We start from the raw sequence: 18,478 nt of genomic DNA on the forward strand, positions 1-18,478 counted from the left end.
AATGAACACACACTCTCTCTCTCATTCCCTTTCTCTCAGAGTAGAAGTGGTATTGGGCTCAAATGACTCAAAAAATAACTTGTCGCAAAGACACCAGGATAGTTTTGAATCTCCTTATCTCAGGAACTCTGGTTATTGTTGGGTTAGCCTGGGGGTCTGAACTCTGAAGAACAGCAATCTGAGGCCTTGAGAATATTCTGGATCTGGATCTATAGTGGGACAGCTCAGCTGAATCAACGTGAATCAAAGGAAGAAGATTCATGCAGAATCAATCAGAACCTCGTGAGAGAAAACCCTGTCAGTGAATCTACCTCCAGAGAAAGCAAGAGGAGCCTGGAATACAGACCACAGTTGGACAGAGAGCTGATACTTGCTAGGGGACTGTGGGGTCATGGAAAATCCTGATATTCCTCAGCATGCCAGGCTGTGTCGTGGCGGAGCCGCCCAATACCAAGTACAAGCACTGACAGCGACGTTACTGCAGATACACTATGATTCAACAGTGCCTGTTCTTTCCCTATGGCACAGAGAGCCGAAATAAGAGGGGTTTCGGCTTACCTATTCACACATCAAATATATTTATGGATACGTGGGGGTGTTTGATGAGAGGCAGAATTAGGTGCAATCAAAATGCACAGTACATTAGTCCTTCAGGGAAAACCAAGAGGGCTGTAGGTAGCTAACAAGGAAAAGAGGAAGGTATGTTTTGGGGCAGAGGGCACAGAGGGGATTCCATCATTTCCTTTTTTCACAGTTCTTCAGTCTACAGCCTTTACGCCTCACCTCACTCCCCTGGCTCCTCATGACCATTATGGCCTTGAGATCTTCTAGCTCACCCCTGACTGTCATTCCTTCATTCTTCTTACCTATCTGTGTAGGATGCTGGCAGCAGCTCTGAAGTCCTTATTCGAGTCTCTGCATGCAGATCTGGGATGCTGGTTTCTACAACCAGTAGACTCTATTCCTAAAGTTCAGAGTCAATCTTTGCAAAACTCAGGCCAATGGACAGGGATTATATTTATCATGCGCACTACATATTGATATCGTGGTGGCTTGGACTGACATCAAGGGCACATACCTTCAACTAGTGTATTTGTAACAACACTCAATATACTGTTGATTCTGTCCTTCCGTCCATAGGAGGCCAGTTGGTCCATGGAAACTAAGAGAGATCCAGGGCCTTTCTTCTTAATTTCCACCTCAGTTGTAGCCTGAAAAAAATAGCAAATCAGGTGAGTATAAAGTCTTACAAACATTACAGCTGGGCCTTAGTGGACAGATAGTCCAGAGTATGAGCAGAAACAGATACTCTTCATGACATCTTTTAACTTTGACCCTACGATCCTATTAACCTCAAGAAGTAGAAGGAAACATGACCACGGATCATCCTACCTCTATAGATGACAAGACCAGGTAAGTTTGTACAAATCTACAATGAACCAAAGAATCTGGCTGGGACCCAAACACCTCATCTGGTCAATTCCTAGCATGCAGTAGAAAGACCAGATCTCCAGGGGCAATGCCATCTGAAGCAGAACATGAGTTTTCCTGTCTCAGTCTCGTATCCACAGCATCTGGCTAGAATTGGACCACACGATAAAATAAGTCAAATTCACCTCTATTCGACATTTCATTAAGGGCCAAGTCCCTGATCACACTGAGTACTGTAGACATTGTTTCCTCCATGGGAAGGAGGCACCATCACTCTCTCAAACTATCACCTCCAAATGTCAAACCTGGGCCTAACTGAACGTTAGCAAGTTGAAGTTCTACCCTAATTCTCCTCCAAGCCACTCCAAGTATGCTAAGGGTTTCACTATTTTAATTACATATATAGCACTATGTTTATTTTGCCCTTATAAAATTTTACTTTATAAGTTAACCTGCAATATTCAAATTCCCAAACAAACAAAAAGGGCAGAAAACACCATCAGACGGTTATACAAAGTAACTGTTACATGCTCCACTGTGGGCAATACTGGTATGGAAGATTACAGCACCGTGTTTCTTAATGCCCCTTGCTTGTGCTCTTTGTGACACCCTGAATATACTACATTAGATCAGCTTTCATGCAGTGGCTTAAAAGCTAGTTTTCTAGTAACCATGCCAACCACTATAACAGGTCATCCATGTAATGTTGGCTGTCCCTTCCATTGTGAAGGTAAGAGGGCAGAGACAGTCACCATCTCTCAGAGGACAGGGAAGATACGTATTTGTATGAAGCTGGAGAAGTATATCTGATCAGTACCAGAATTATCCTAGCTGTTTTGAAAAGAAAATAATTGTTTCTAGAGAGCTACATCAGAAAGCCTTTCTGCCCTTAGATATGATGAGATTTTAAGAACTGTAGAGAAGAAAGTTTCTGGCAGATTATAATTTATCTTATTACAGTGTTTCATCAAACTGTTTCACTGATTCAGACATTTGGTTTACCTTAGGGTTTTGTTTTGTTTGGCAGAGCAACAGAAGAAATGGAAAAGAAAAAGAACTGATTTCCTTGGGAATTCCTGGCTGCATTATTATACAAACACCTGTATATGTAACAACGATGTGTTGACCAGTACCTCAGGTCATAAGATATATTTCTTTGATAGGCCACTTTTTGCTGCAATTGCCAGCCTGATATTCACGACACCTAATAAATCAGATTAGACTACTCTATTTTAAAAATGACAACCATCTAAAAAGGAATCCAGAAAGGCCCATACAGTGGACACTCTTGTTTCTGGCATTTATTCATTCTAGAATTTTACTGAGCTGCCCTCTGCAGATCTACAGTACATGGTAGATAATTTTCATAATGCTGACTCCAAGGTCCTGTAAGATCTGATGGACTGGCTGATTCATCAAGAAAGGATAAAACTGTATTTAAAACTGCTTTGGTTCTAAGTATATCTTATTGTTTTCTGGACTTGCTGGATATAACAAGATATAAAATCTTCAGACTTTAATAACATTAACCTTAAACAAAGTTAATAAAAATGCTATCTAAAGGACCTAGTCAAATCATTAGATTATTATTTAGTGGTATCTATTTGAAAGCTAAAATAATTTTTAGCTTGGATTTAAAAAATCCACATAAAGTTTATCCCCAAGCTTAATATTAAGATGGAACAATTATTATTTATAACTTTCTATGTAAAATGAAAATGAACTATAGCAGGGATATGGGGAGACAACATAGTTCTATAATGTTAAAATTTGTTCCAGAGTAAGGCATGTTATAGAACATATCTTCAGTTTCAGAAAAGAAATAAATGAAAGAAGACACCAAGAAAAAAAAAAAAATCAAAGACCATACTTGGGGAACTTCAGAGGGCAAAAAAAGAAAGTCATTATGTCACCTTTTTACATAGGAAAGCATATACCACAGATCCAAATAACAGGTTCCATTGAAAAGTATTGTGGTAATAATAGGATAGTCAGAAAAGTCCCCTTAAATTGGTAAAAGTCCATGGATGAAAGATGAAATCACAAAGGAAATTAGAAAATACTTTGAGGATAACGGAAACAATACATTAAGATTTATGGGATGCAGGGGCACCTGGGTGGCTCAGTCGTTAAGTGTCTGCCTTCAGCTCAGGTCATGATCCCAGGGTCCTGGGATGGAGCCCCACATCGGGCTCCCTGCTCGGTGGGGAATCTGCTTCTCCCTCTCTCCCTCCCACTCCCCCTGCTTGTGTTCCCTCTCTCGCTGTCTCTCTCTCTCTCTCTGTCAAATAAATAAATAAATAAATAAAATCTTAAAAACAAAAAAAAAATGACCTTTATGGAGTCTTAAAAAAAAAAAAAGATTTATGGGATGCAGCTAACACATGGTTTCAGAAAATTTTACAGTGCTAAAGGCTTATATTAGAATATAGAAAAGATATAAAATCAATGCTCTAAGCTTTCACCTTGAGAAATTAGAAAAAGATCAAATTAAACTGTGAGTAAGTAGATGAAAGGAAATAATAAAAATAAGAATGGACATTAATGAATTAGTAAGTGGACAAACAATAGACAATCAAAAAGGGCAAATGTTTTTTTAAAAACAGATTACTAAAATTGATAATTCCCTAGCAAGACTGATCAAGAAAAAAAGAAAACACAAATGGTAATTTTCAGGAAAAGGAATGGGAACATTACTACAAATCCTATAGGCATTATTAGGATAATAAGAACATACCGTAATTCTAAGTTGAACCATTGTAAGATGGAAACCTTCTATACAATATTTATATTAGTCAGAGTATGATAAGCTACAGTATGATAATAAATAAACCCAAAAATCTAAGTGGTCTAACCTAAAAAAAAAAAAAAAGGATATATTGTAAACAACTTCATGTCATTTCACCTTGTATGAAATGGACAAACTTATCAAAACACAACTTATCAAAACTGATAGAAGAAACAGAAAATCTAAATAGCCCACATTAGAAACTATAATTGAAAAAAACCTTACAATAAATAGAAGTCTAGGTCCAGATGGCTCTACCAGTGAATTCTACCAAACATTTACAGAAAAAATAATACCAATACCAATACTAATACCAATTCCTTCAGAAAATAGAGGATAAGGGTATACTTCTCAACCTGTTTTATAAAGTTAACATAACCTGATACTAAACCTGCCAAAAACACCACAAGAAAAGAAAATGAGAGACCAATATCCCTCATGGACAACGATGTTAAATTCTTAACAAAACAAGCAAATATATACAAAGATAATATATCACAATCAACAGGGCTTATATTAGGAAGGCTAGTTTCACATTAGGAAAAAAGTCAATGTTATTCATCACTTTAATAGAATAAAGGAGAAAAACCATCTGATTATCTCACAGATGCAGAAAAAGAACATTTAATAAAATTCAACACCTCTGCATAATAAAATTTCTTAGTGAGCCAGGAATAGAATGTAGCAGCTTCAATCTGATAAAAAATATCTATGAAAATCTACAGCTAACATTATACTTCTTGATGAAACATTAAATTCTCTTCCTCTAATAATGGAAACAAGGAAGAATGTTTGCTTTTATAATTTCTATGCAATTTTGTATCTCAAGTCCTAGCTAGTGCAATAAAGCAAGAAAAATAAGTAAAAGGCATAAAGGTGCAGTTGCTGTTATACACAGACAATATTATAGTGCATGTAGAAAACCCTATGGAATTTACAAAAAAAAAAAAAGACCTAATAGAACCAATATGTTAATTTATCAAGGTGATGAGATACAAGGTCATACACAAAAATTAACTGTATTTCTATGTTCTGGCAACAACAAATACTTGAAAACAAAAAATTTAAAAATTATACCTTTTACAACAGTATCAAAAAACACAAATACCAAGGAATAAAACTAATGAAAGATGGGTAAGACATCCAATACAAACTATACAACTTTGCTGAGAGAAACTTGAGAAGACTTTAATAAATGAGAACTATACCACATTCACAGATTGAAAGACTCAAGGACATCCATTATTGCCAGCAATCACTCTAAGAATTCTAGGCTTTTCTGAAGAAACTGATAGAAAATGATTCTAAAATACATAAGGACACGCAAAGGATCTAGAATAGGAAAATAATCTTTTAAAAAAGATCTGAATAGCAAATTAATCTCTTAAGAGATTATTTAATAATCTTTAAAATATTTTTTTGTTTGGAGGGCTTATGCTATCTCATTTCAAGACTATAAAGTTACAGTAATTAGACAAATGTAGTATTGGTCTAAGCATAGACAGACTAAGGGAACAGAACAGAATCCAGAAACAGACCCACACATGTACATCAATTGATTTTTGACCAAGGTGCCAAGTCAATTCAATGGAGAAAGTAAAGTCTTTTTAATAAATGGTACTGAGAAACTAGATATTCATCCAAGTCAACTCCCATCTAATTTCACACACACAAATTGAGCTAAATCAGAGACCTGAATATAAAACCCGGAACTGTAAAATTTATAGAAGGAAAATAACTTCACAATTTTGGGTAATGGCAAAGATTACTTGGACAGGATGCAAAAAACAACATAAAAGGAAAAAACTGTTACATTGGATTTCATCAAAATTAAAAATTTATGTATCTGATAAAGGACTTGTATCCATAACATATAAAAACAAATCAATAATGGGTAAAAGATTTAAAAATAAGCAACTAATAAAAGATCTGTGAGAAGCCAATAAGCACATGAAAAGATGCTCATCATCATTAATCAGCAGGGAAATGCAAATTAAAAGCAGGTAAGATACAGTTTATGACTACTAATATGCTAAAATCAAAGACTAACATCACCAAATGTTGGCTAGGATGTGGAGCAATTGGAACTCTAATATACTGTTGGTAGGAGCATTAAAAAATGGTGTAACTATTTTGGAGAGCTGTTTGGCAGTTTCTTATAAAGCTGAATATAACATTTACCATATGACCCAGGAATTTCATTCTGAGATAATTATTCAATATAAATGAAAACATTTATTTACCAAAAGAGTTGCACAAGACTGCTCTCAGCAACCTGAATGTCCATCAACAGGAAAGTGGACTAACACAGTAGAGTGTATTTATACAATGAAGTACCTTATCAATCTCATCAATAACAGGGAATGATCTATTGAAACAACATGGATGTATCTCAAAAACATCTTGTTGAGTGAAAGAAGCCAAATAAGAAATACATATTGTATGAGTCCTTGAAAATGAAAGAAAACGGGGCGCCTGGGTGGCTCAGTTGGTTAAGCGACTGCCTTCGGCTCAGGTCATGATCCCAGAGTCCTGGGATCGAGTCCCGCATCGGGCTCCCTGCTCTGCGGGGAGCCTGCTTCTCCCTCTCCCACTCCCCCTGCTTGTGTTCCCTCTCTCGCTGTCTCTCTCTCTGTCAAATAAATAAAATCTTAAAAAAAAAAAAAAAAGAAAATGAAAGAAAACGAATCTATGGTGATACATATAGAAGAGGTTGCTCAGAGAGGTGAGGGGATTGAGTAGGAAAGGGTTCCTTCTGGGAGAGTCTTGTGGTACAAAGGGGTGTAGGGGACAATTCTCAGCTGGTCAGACAGCTCCTACTCCACCACCATCATATGCACACCCTTGGTAACTCTTGGGTGACAGTTACCCATTGCACTGCTGCAATACTGATTATGCAGTACAATTCCTTTGAGAAAGAATATGGGACACAGAGTGTGTATATAATATGTATAAAATGCTATCTAGGGCGCCTGGGTGGCTCAGTCGTTAAGCGTCTGCCTTCGGCTCAGGTCATGATCCCAGGGTCCTGGGATCGAGTCCCACATCGGGCTCCCTGCTCGGCGGGAGGCCTGCTTCTCCCTCTCCCACTCCCCCTGCTTGTGTTCCTGCTCTCGCTGTCTCTCTCTGTCAAATAAATAAATAAAATCTTTTAAAAAAATGCTATCTATAGTGTGGAAATAAATGAAGATCAATCAAGTGGGAAAAGCTATTAATTCTGAGCTTGACGTAGGGAGTCAGCCACCATCACATGTGTTTTGCCAGAGACTCAAAGGCAGGCAGAGTGGAAAAGCTTTATAGTGGAAAAAAGGGAAGACTTCGGGTGTGCCTTGATTTCAAGGTGGCTGGCACGAGGAAGCTGTAGGTGGGCTAATGAGAAGCAGGGCATCCTAGGTGATTGATTAGGGGTGCATATTTGGCTTTCTCTGCTGGGTCCTAAGTTGAAAACAGAAACAGAAATTAGGGAAAGTGTCACTTAGTAATCAAGTCCTGACCATTTGGGGCTGATTGTTATAGAAGTTATTGTTTGGCTTACTGGATTGTCACTAGAGATAGCAATCTGGCTTCCTGCAAGTCTGACTTATAGCAGGCTGGTTGCCTGGCTTGTTTATCATTGATAAGGGGGCTGGCTTCTTGGGCAGGTTGTGGATGAAAGTCCTATTTTTTTTTTTTTTTAAAGATTTTATTTATTTGTTTGACAGAGACAGAGACAGCAAGAGCAGGAACACAAGCAGGGGGAGTGGGAGAGGGAGAAGCAGGCTTCCTGCTGAGCCGGGAGCCCGATGTGGGACTCGATCCCAGGACCCTGGGATCATGACCTGAGCCGAAGGCAGTCGCTTAACCAACTGAGCCACCCAGGCGCCCAAAAGTCCTATTTTTATATATGGTCTGGTTGTTGTCTAAACATGGAGTCTCTCATTATTCATCAGATCTGACCGATTAATGGAGAGACAGGGAGCAAACATATATTCATCACTGTTAACTGCCTAGGATGACATAAACTAAAACTCCCTATGAAGAACATTACTTAAAAGTGCTAAACACTAACTGGGGGCTAAGATAGTAGTATCCAGAGAAAAATAAATCTGTACTAAAAAAGTCTGATCTGTTAAAACCAGGGTATGCAGGAATCCAAGATGGATGTAGTTCCTGAAATCCTTCCTCCCTAGGTGAAGTTTTTTTTAAAGATTTTATTTATTTGACAGAGAGACACAGAATAAAATTAGCCAAGGTTCTTAAGCTAGTGTTTCTTAGCTTGGAATTCTTTTTTTTTTTTTTTTTTAAGATTCTATTTATTTGTCTGACAGAGAGAGACACAGTGAGAGAGGGAACACAAGCAGGGGGAGTGGGAGAGGGAGAAGCAGGCTTCCCGCCGAGCAGGGAGCCCGATGTGGGGCTCGATCCCAGGATCCTGGCATCATGACCTGAGCCGAAGGCAGACGCTTAACGACTGAGCCACCCAGGCACCCCAGTCCCCAGGTGAAGTTTTGAAAGCTGGCACTGAAAGCCCAGGCTATTTGCTTCTTTCTTTTCAACTTTTACAACATTGAGATGAAATGCACATAACATAAAATTCACCATTTTAACCGTTTCAAAGTTACTGCAATTCAGTGGCTTTAGTATATTTACAGTGTATTCCACGATATTTCCATCATACCAAAGAAAAACACAGTACTTGTTAGCAGCCAATCCCAAGCCCCACCTCTACCTAGCCCCTTGCAACCAATAATCTGTTTTTTGTCTTTACAGACTTGCCTCTTTTAGACATTTCATATAAATGGATCGTATATTATGTGGCATTTTGTGCCTGGCTTCTTTCGCTGAGCATCATGCTTTCAAGGTTCATTCATGCTGTAGCGCATATCAATACGTCATTCCCTTTTATGGCTGAATAATATTACATAATAGGGATGTGTCACATTTTAGTTATCCATCCCTCAGTTGATGGGCATTTGGGTTGTTTCCATTTTTTGGCTATTATGAATAATGATTTTATGAATATTCATGTACAAGTTTTTGTGTGAACACTGTTTTCAGTTCTACCTAGGAGCAGAGTTGCTGGATCATATGGTAACTCTGTGTTTAATTTTTTGAGGAACTGCCACTGTTCTCCAAAGTGGCCGCACCATCCGGGTTGTTGGCTATCGTATCTTGTGTCAGATTTTAGCCAACTGGAGGGAAGGAATGCTAGAGTGGACTCTCCCATGTATAGCAGCTTCAGAGGCGCCCTTCCTCCAGACTCTGCTTGGGAGGTGTGTCTGCTATTGGCTCAGCTACTCAGTTATTATCACCTGGGAGGGAGGGAGAGGACTTCTTCCTTCAACCACGCTGAGACCCAAGGACCAGTGGAAAGATCACATACTCTTTCCCTTCCCCTTACCTATCTTTTCAGGTCATTTTTCATTCCTGTAAGTGGAGGTGTTTATTTCTTTTGTTTGTTTTGTTTACTTTGTTGGGGAGGAAAGAGAAGAATTAATAATGTTTTAAAGGCAGGAGCTTCTGCCTTCTTAGAATTCAGCCTCTAAGCAGCTTTCATGTAAAACTATCAGTAACAGAGGAAGCCACTGAGAACCTTAATTACATTCTTTGAAAGTTAAACTCAGTACAAATTTGTTCCATTTCTCTCAACCCAAATGCAAAGTTTATTAGGACATTTAGCCTCGGATTTCCAACCTCCTAAGTTGTAGCTGTCCTTCTCAAAGAGATATCCTATAACACCTGCAGATGGCAGATTTTGCCCACATTTCTATAGATCTGCCCAAGGAAGCTCAACTAAATTGCTTTCCGATGGAGATGTATGAACGTAAATTTATCAGGCAGTTACCTTTCTTGGAACTAAAATTTAGAGCATTTTAGAAGTAGCTTTAAAGAACCTAGCCATTTATCTCCTGTTCAAGCCTTTCTCAAATTTTTGCAGTAATCGGCTTTAAAATAATTGCACAATAATTTCTTCTTCTCAAAGGTTCTTTAAGATTTTAGAAGGAATGCAACCCTTGCCAAGTCAAGCAGTTCAGGAGAAATCTTAATGTCTACTTCTCACGGCTAAGCAGGCCAAAAAAGTATAGGGAAATAAATGGAAACTGGCTTTCTGAACACCAGGAATGGGCCAAATAATATGCTTCACAGTTTATAAATGTTATTACATTTAATCTTCACAATAGCCTTATAGCACAGGTCCTTTTGTCTCTTTTTTACAGATAAGGAAATGGGCTTAGAAAGGTGACATTAATCTCCCAGGATCACATCAGTAAATAAACTGAAGAACCCGGGCTTCAGAGTTGGTGCAGTGCCCTGGTTACCGGCCAGTGCGCTGGAGTCAGACTGCCTGTATTCAAGCCCTAACCCTACCACTTACTGTGTGATGTTGGACAAGCCACTTTATTTCTCTAAGCCTTGGTTTCCTCCTCAGTGAAATGCACACACGAGTAGTATCTATCAGCTGTGTGCATTAAATGAGATAATGCTTGTGTAAGCTAGTGCAACATGATTTCTGAGTTACTTGTGATTTTTTGATTTGTCAGCAGCACCTGCTTTCTCCATGAGTGATGAGATTCTCACCTACTTTTCCAGCTTAGAGATGAAGACACGGGAAAAGTCCCCTCATCCTCTGCTTCAGCAAAAAGCAAAAGTGAAAATTCCTAAACTATTGAAAAATACTCACTAATCATAACTGAATAATTAATGAACAGGTGAAACAGTTTCTGATGAAACTCTAATGAGGTGATGTCCGGGTATCTTTTTTTCCACAGAGAATATTATATTTCTTTTTTTTTTTTTTTTAAGATTTATTTATTTGAGAGAGAGAGAGCATATGCACAAGCAGGGAGAGGGGCAGAGGGAGAGGGAGAGAAGAAGACTCCCTTCTGAGCGTGGAGCCCAACGTGGGTCTTGCTCTCAGGACCCTGAGATCATGACCTGAACCGAAATCAAGAGTCAGATGCTCAATCAACTGAGCCACCCAGGCGCCCTGAGAATATTATATTTCTTGACTTGAGTCTGAGGAAAAAATACAGATGTGGCATAGCCTAAGCATCAATACTGTGTGAGCCCAGCTTGTGCATCTCAGCAGCTCCCATACCACTCCACAGAGCATGAGCATACAATGGAAGCACTCTAGTGGTTAACCCACTGGAGACGCATCCCAAATGTTTTGACAGTAGGAATCGCTACATCCTAGCCTAAAGCGGTATTCGCTGCTCCTCTGGTCTGGACTGCATGTAACATTAGTAATCTGTTGCGTCCTTCTAAGATGAATGATGTTTTTCCCACTTCCCAAAGAAGCTAATATTCAAGCAGCCAGGAAGGCCTCTTTGACAGCAGGAAGACCTTGGTTCAAGCTCCATTTCCATGAATCACTAAGGCTCAGAACCTCACCTGTTAAGAGGATAAAACCACCTACTGAACACAATGATTACAAGAAATTAAATGAGATCATGCATATAAAGTGCTTAGCATAACTATAGCAAGAACCCAATATATGGTGGCTCTAATTATTATGTCCATTGTGGAAAACTGTAAATAACAGAAAAGTGTAAGGAAGAAAAAAAGTCACCTTTAATTTCCCCTCCCAAAGGCAACTACTATTAACTTCTAGTCAGTCACCCTCTCTCTGTAGGTAGTTTGTCTTTATCATAGCACACACACACTACGCAGTCTGGGTTTGTTTTGTTTTGTCTTTTTGGCCTATTAATATAACTTACATAGATTGCCACACAATTAATAGCTAGGAAGTGCTTCTTTACGGCTTCTAATGAAATAGCTTTTCCTAGTTATGAAGCCTTTGGGGATGAAATAGTCCTGCCTACCTCATTTCCTACCACTCTGGGATCTGCCCTCCTGGCCTTGGGAATCCTCAAATCTGTCACCATCATCGCTTAGGACCTCTGCAACGAATCCCCTAAGTGCTTATAGGGTGTTGAGTGTGCAGGCGCCCCAAAACCCAAAGGCAGGACTCTGTAGGCTACAATGTAAGGTGGTGCAGACAGCCTTACTTCCACAACCATCTGCTCAACTGCCTCTCAAATTTTTCCCCCCACACATTATAACAGAAGCTGCAAAAAAACCAAGAACCAAACCTGCAAACATGCTCATCTGCCTTTAGCTGAAGTTCAATCTCTTCCTTCCTCAATACCTTTTCTCATACCTTCTTTTCAAAGAAAAAGCAAGATGTATTATTTGGCTGAAATATTTAAAAAACCAGCCAGAATGTCAAAATTTAATTTGGTTCTTAACATTTGAGTTGCCCAAACTGTACTGTCCATGCTGACCCACCCCTCATTCTCTACTGATATCATCTCTTGCTTTTTCAAAGAACATAACTGTCTAATTATGGAGCTTAAAAATTTACCTCTAGATATAGAATTAGAGACAAACAAAAATTATATTTAGAGTAAAGATAATCATCTATAACATTTATTTTGGCCAACTATCTGGTTTTGGGGGGATTTTGGAACCACTGTTTGTTATTATTACCGTTCCTATTATAGTTGATACTAAAGAAACAGTTTTCCAGAAGAAAAATGCCTATGTGCCTAAACAGAGAAGGCATTAAAATTCACTGAGAAAGAGAAGATTGTCTTCTCCCGAAGACTCTGGCTCTATCAACAATGAGCTGCGTGACCTCCAGGAGCCCAAATTCTCTGAGCTCTACTTCCCCATCTAAAAACAGGGATAATGCTCTCCACTTGGTCAGCCTTACAGAAATTTTTATTCAGAGCAAATTAAATAATGAATGTAAAAGTAGTTTGTAGCTTGTAAAAAGCTAAACAAGCACGTGTGTGGGGGGGTGGGTATTTTGCTAATAAATAAAAAGGCAGGAGAGAAAAGACAATGTCAAACACATCCTTAAGTGCCTTTTATCTGTACAGTCAACAACTGTCCTGAAATGTTAAAAACAGATCATTGTGAATTATTCCATCCTTGACTGTCCAGTTTTCCTCCACACATGCAACATGCTAATTAGAGGACCGGCTGTCTTCGTGCTGTGTTAGAGGGGAAGGAAGTGTTAGAACAAAATGGACTGGCATGCTATCCCATGGAGTTTATGCCAGCTAAGGAAGGACTGAGGGAAGTTAAGGAGTTAGATGTACAGAGGATGAGGATCGCTGAGGTTACAAGAATTTGAAACTACAAAAAAAGGTATAAACAGCTTAGAATTTAAAGAAGTGTTAAGAGATGGCTTTTCCCAAAGAGGGGAGCCATTATCCAAACCCCTAGACAAGTGATTTTACGAAGCTATTATATGTAGCTCCTCCAGAGCCTGACATTTGATTACATTTAAAATTCATCTTTCGCTTCCCTTTTCCTTCCTCCCCCATACACCATGTGTTCTTGCCCCAACCTCCCACTTTTCCCTCCTTTGATTTATTTCCATTTCAATCCCTTTTGAATGTCTAGCTCCAGTTCTGCACCGGCTTCCCTAACCTCTCCTTGCTTGGCTCTCCCTGGTGCACACCTCCTGCCCGCAGCACCAGGTATCCACGTTCCTCTTTGGAAAAATCACACCTCATTCTTACAGAGGAGACTGGAAAATTATTCTGAACTATATTGTTGTTGTTGTTGTTGTTTTAACAGAAAGATAAGAGCTTTAAATTCCAGGCTGTTTCCCTATGAGGAGAGGACGTGGGAGGGAGAGAAGCAATGGTAGTTCCAAACCGGCTCAGACTTGGTCATTGGTGGTGGCAGGATGCCATTCTCATTCCATCCGGGCAGGATCCGCTGGCCAGAGGCATTCAGTCAAAGCAGGGTGGGGGGGGGGGGGGGGGGGAGGCAAGTGGGCGGATAGAGGCGAGCAACGAGGGGGGGGAGGAAAAGGAGGAAAAAAAAAAAAGGGAGGGGTGGAGGGGGGGGGGAAAAAGAAAGAAAAAGGGAGGAGGTGGGGGGGGGGGGGGGGGGGACAGAGCAGGGATTAAAGTGAAAGGGAAAACAAGGAGGGGCTGAAGGGAGAAACAGAAACAAACCGGGAGGGAGAAGACAGAAGCGGCCGGGGGGGGGCGGGGGGGCGGGGGGGACGGGAGAGTTGAGCGTGGGAGCCAGAGGCCGGGCGGGAGAGAAGGGAGGAGGGCGCGGGAGAGACTGCCATGCCTAGGCTCGGTCTATGTGTTTACTTCCTTACACTGTCATCGGTAGCTGCCTTATCTATTTTCACCTCTGGCAGGAGCCGCCCGCCGATGTGGGAGCCCGGGCCGCCGATGAGGGACACCACGCCGTTGCAGTCGACCGTGCTGTTGCGCTTGACGCTGCGCCGCAGGCTGGGGAAGATGCGCGAAGAGCGGCTGGCCTGGCTGTAGCCGCTGTAGCCGCTGTAGCTGCTGCGGCGCTCGCGGGCCCGGATCGGGATGAAGAGCGAGTCCCGGCGGCCCTCGCTCTCCTCCACCGTGCTGTGCTCGTCGTCCGCGAACTCGTTCTCCGAGCCCGGGTCGCGGAACCGCCCGGGCCCCCTGAAGCTGAAGATGCTGCTTTTGCTGTTGTGCCGGGAGAGGAACGGGGAGCCCGGGATGCTGAGCAGTGACTGCAGGGGCAAGGAGACAGAGAAAGACACAGAGGCACCGTGAGACGGGAAGGGGACCCCGCACAGGCTGAGCAAAGGCTGTTTGCCTCCCCATCCTGGCCCCAGCCTTGCACTCCTGCTATCGGAACACAAGTGTTCCCAGAAAGCACTTCCGGGTGTTGCGTTTGTAGTACTTCTCAACACCCGTAAGCACTCGCTTCTTGCCCCATAGCCTCGCAACCAGCCAACCATACCCAAATCCTACTCACCGTTCACCCATGCACTGCAACGATGCTCTTATCTCGAGCTCTATGTAGCTAATCCCCCGGGAAACACATCGGTGTGTCTGTTTCTCATCACTCTGAGCTCACATCAAGTGTGCCTTTCATTTACTCAAGCTAGAGTCCATGCCACACTTGACAAAAAGGACAGAATGTAAAAGTGCTTTATCACTTGCTATTCTCTCAATGAGTACACGCCCTGGAGGTAAGTCCTATGCCAACAGTGGTCTTGAAGCATGTTTTGTTCAGCTGAATATCAGGTATGCTCCCACCTACTCCATTTTAAAGTCAACATTTTTTTCATCAAAAGTTTATTTTTTTAAAAGATTTTATTTGAGAGAGAGTGCAAAGAGAGAGAGAGAGCATGAGGGGGTGGGAGGAGGGGTAGAGGGAGAGGGTGAAGCAGGCTCCCCACTGAGCAGGGAGTAGGGAGCGGGATGTGGGGCTAGATCCCAGGACCCTGGGATCATGACCTGAGCCAAAGGCAGATGCTTAATGGACTAAGCCACCCAAGCGCCTCCATCAAAAGTTTAAATATGTAAATTACATAATTCCCAGCACTATTTATTTATTTATTTATTTATTTATGTAGGTTCCACATGCAGTGTGGAGCCCAACTTGGGGCTTGAACTCACAACCCTGAGATCAAGACCCAAGCTGAGATCAATAGTCACACGCTTAACCAACTGAGCCACCCAAGTGCCCTCTGCACTGACACTGTATTTATTTTTATTACTATTATTATTATTTTTTAGATTTTATTTATTTATTTGAGAGAGAGAATGAGAGAGAGCACGAGCAGAGTGAGGGGCAGAGGGAGAAGCAGACTCCCTGCTGACAGGGAGCCCAGTGTGGGGCTTGATCTCAATCCCGGGACTCCAGGATCATGACCTGAGCAGAAAGCAGATCTTCAACCGACTGAGCCACCCATGTGCCCCTGCACTGACAATTTAAAATAAAACTTTTATTTATCACTTACAAATTTCTCCTCATTTCTTTTTCTCTTTCAACCCATACTTCCAATCCCATATTCCCTAGAGAATTGTATGCTAATGTATATTTTTATGCTTTACTATATTTTATTGATCACCTTTGATCAATAATTTTCTTCAACAAAAAGTTATAAATAAACTGTACTTAAAATTTTAAAAAAATTCCTGTGACCATGAGTCTCTAAGAATTTTTAAAAATTCTCTTGGATTGATTTTTTATTACAATTCTTATCAGTAAGATTGATCAAGATATATACATACACATTTTATAAGTAATTACTAAGCTTAAAAAGAAAATTTTATTAAAATGTATCTCTTAGTGAGTTTTTTTTCCAATTGGTGTTTTGGTGATGAAATATTTGTAGACAGTATTATTTATTATTAGAATCAAACATGGCTCAACATCAACTCTCCCTTCCCTATCTAATATTTAGAGTTTTAAAAAATTTTATTTTATTTTATTTATTTTTTTAAAGATTTATTTATTTATTTGAGAGAGTGAGAATGAGAGAGAGTACATGAGAGGGGGGAGGGTCAGAGGGAGAAGCAGGCTCCTCGCTGAGCAGGGAGCCCGATGCGGGACTCGATCCCGGGACTCCAGGATCATGACCTGAGCCGAAGGCAGTTGCTTAACCAACTGAGCCACCCAGGCGCCCTAAAATTTTATTTTATTTATTTGACAGAGAGAGACACAGCAAGAGAGGGAACACAAGCAGGGGAAGTGGGAGAGGGAGAAGCAGGCTTCCCACCGAGCAAGGAGCCTGATACGGGGCTCGATCCCAGGACTCTGGGGTCATGACCTGAGCCGAAGGCAGACGCTTAACAACTGAGCCACCCAGGCGCCCCTAATATTTAGATTTTTAAGTGCTGAGAAACCTTATTCACATAAATAGTATCTTGGAACAGAAGAATTTGGTTATAGTAATGGCACTCAATTCTTTGATCTCCTTTCAAATGATACACCAGAATCACAGAGTAAGCTATCAGCACAATTTATCTTAATGATCTGTTGGCTGACAATCAAATCAGGTAGTCTTTCGACTTTACTGAAAGCAAAGAACTCTAAACCACTCAACTTGCCCCATGATTTGTTACCTAGTTGTTAGTATTCCATTTCTTGATTTCTGAGGATGCCAAAAAGGATTCATTTTTATTTACTAATAAAAATATGGGTTACTCTTAAAGAGGTTATTCTTTTACTTAAAGGAACATTATTTAACCCAAAAGAAATGGTTGGAATAATCAAAATATCATTAATTTCAATACATCACTGCCAACATTTTTTCCAACATTAATTTTTTAATAAAATAATTTTATCTTATTACATGCTTTAAAGATATTTTCATCAAAACCTTAAAGCCACAGATTTAGCTCATTTAATTTACAAAACTATCTACCATATGATATAGTTAGCAAAGCCAGTCCTTATTGTCAAAGCAATTGGCCAAATCAGATTTATTTTTATTTGAAAAATTATGACCTTATTTTTCCTTTGTAATAAATATACTAATATGTATCCAAGTGACATCTATCCCACTCCTGAATTTAAAATACCCCAAAGGCCCTGATTATAAGACAGGTAAATTTGGAAAGCCTTACAATGGATTTAAATTTTCTGGGTTAAAGAAAACTTAAAGACACTAATATTTTCAATTGTCCTTTTGTTTGGCATCCCCTAAATTTTTATACCTTAGGGCAATGTGCTATGCTGAAGGCAATGCCTTCCTATTGTGCCTCTGATTTTGTTCTAATGAGAAATGGTAAGGTGGCAGACACAGAGACAGCGACTTTTGGAAGAGTTTATTACTTAATAGCTCTCAAGAGAAGGGGGCATGCCACGCCATGCCAGGCAGGGCCTCATGAGGAGGTACTAGGGTCAGTTAGGAGGCAAAAGGAGCAAGGGAAAAGCATGGTTCCGAACCTGTATGATGGTTTCCTCAGAAGGAACGGCTGAGGCAGAGTAGGCACATCTGACAAGTTTAGGATTGGGCGGTTTGAGTAATTTCAGCAGGCTCTGGTCTATAGGAGTGGTCCTAGCTAAAAGTGATTGAGGGCAGGGGAAACTTTGGTTTGGTGTGTCTTGGTGTGTGAGCGTTAGATAAAAAGTTGGGGCTGAGGGTTTGGATTGGTTGATTTGTATATGAAAGGCACACTTCCAGACAAGTTGTTCACTGTCTAGGAATGAAGTTTGCACTGGGAGGGGCAGTCTCTCCCCAGCTAGCAAGCCTCCTAAAATGTCAAAGCATCATAAAATACAGAAAATAAAAATGATAATTAATACAGTAAGATCCCTTGGGGCGCCTGGGGGCTCAGGTCATGATCCTGGGATTGAGCCCCATGTCGGGCTCCCAGCTCAGCAGGGAGTCTGTTTCTCCCTCTCCCTCTCCCCCGGTTTGTGCTCTATCTCTCTCAAATGAATAAATAAAATCTTTTTTCAAAAAAAATACAGTCAGATTCCAAGATTGGATGGCAGGGGGAGGGGGATAGGAAATATCTT

The 18,478-nt window shown here is 40.5% G+C and overlaps 1 protein-coding gene across 9 annotated transcripts in view; it reads right to left on the reverse strand.

Moving 5' to 3' along the window:
* The window catches only part of SCN8A (sodium voltage-gated channel alpha subunit 8), a 115,885-nt gene that overhangs the window by 46,197 nt on the left and 51,210 nt on the right, over positions 1–18,478 (reverse strand). For 4 of the 9 annotated variants that reach the window (XM_035002636.1, XM_035002631.1, XM_035002635.1 and 1 more), the window contains exons 11-12: positions 14,367–14,729; positions 1,079–1,211 (exon numbers count right to left, since the gene is read on the reverse strand). In XM_035002636.1, the coding sequence (XP_034858527.1) occupies positions 1,079–1,211; positions 14,367–14,729 (496 nt within the window). Of the gene's footprint in view, positions 1–1,078; positions 1,212–7,309; positions 7,318–11,076; positions 11,080–14,333; positions 14,730–18,478 lie in introns of all 9 variants that reach the window. The other 5 variants (XM_035002637.1, XM_035002638.1, XM_035002633.1 and 2 more) reach the window with 3 other exon arrangements.

Source organism: Mirounga leonina, unplaced genomic scaffold (assembly GCF_011800145.1).
Source record: "Mirounga leonina isolate KUSES-001 unplaced genomic scaffold, KU_Mleo_1.0 Mir_126, whole genome shotgun sequence".
Lineage (NCBI taxonomy): Eukaryota > Metazoa > Chordata > Mammalia > Carnivora > Phocidae > Mirounga > Mirounga leonina.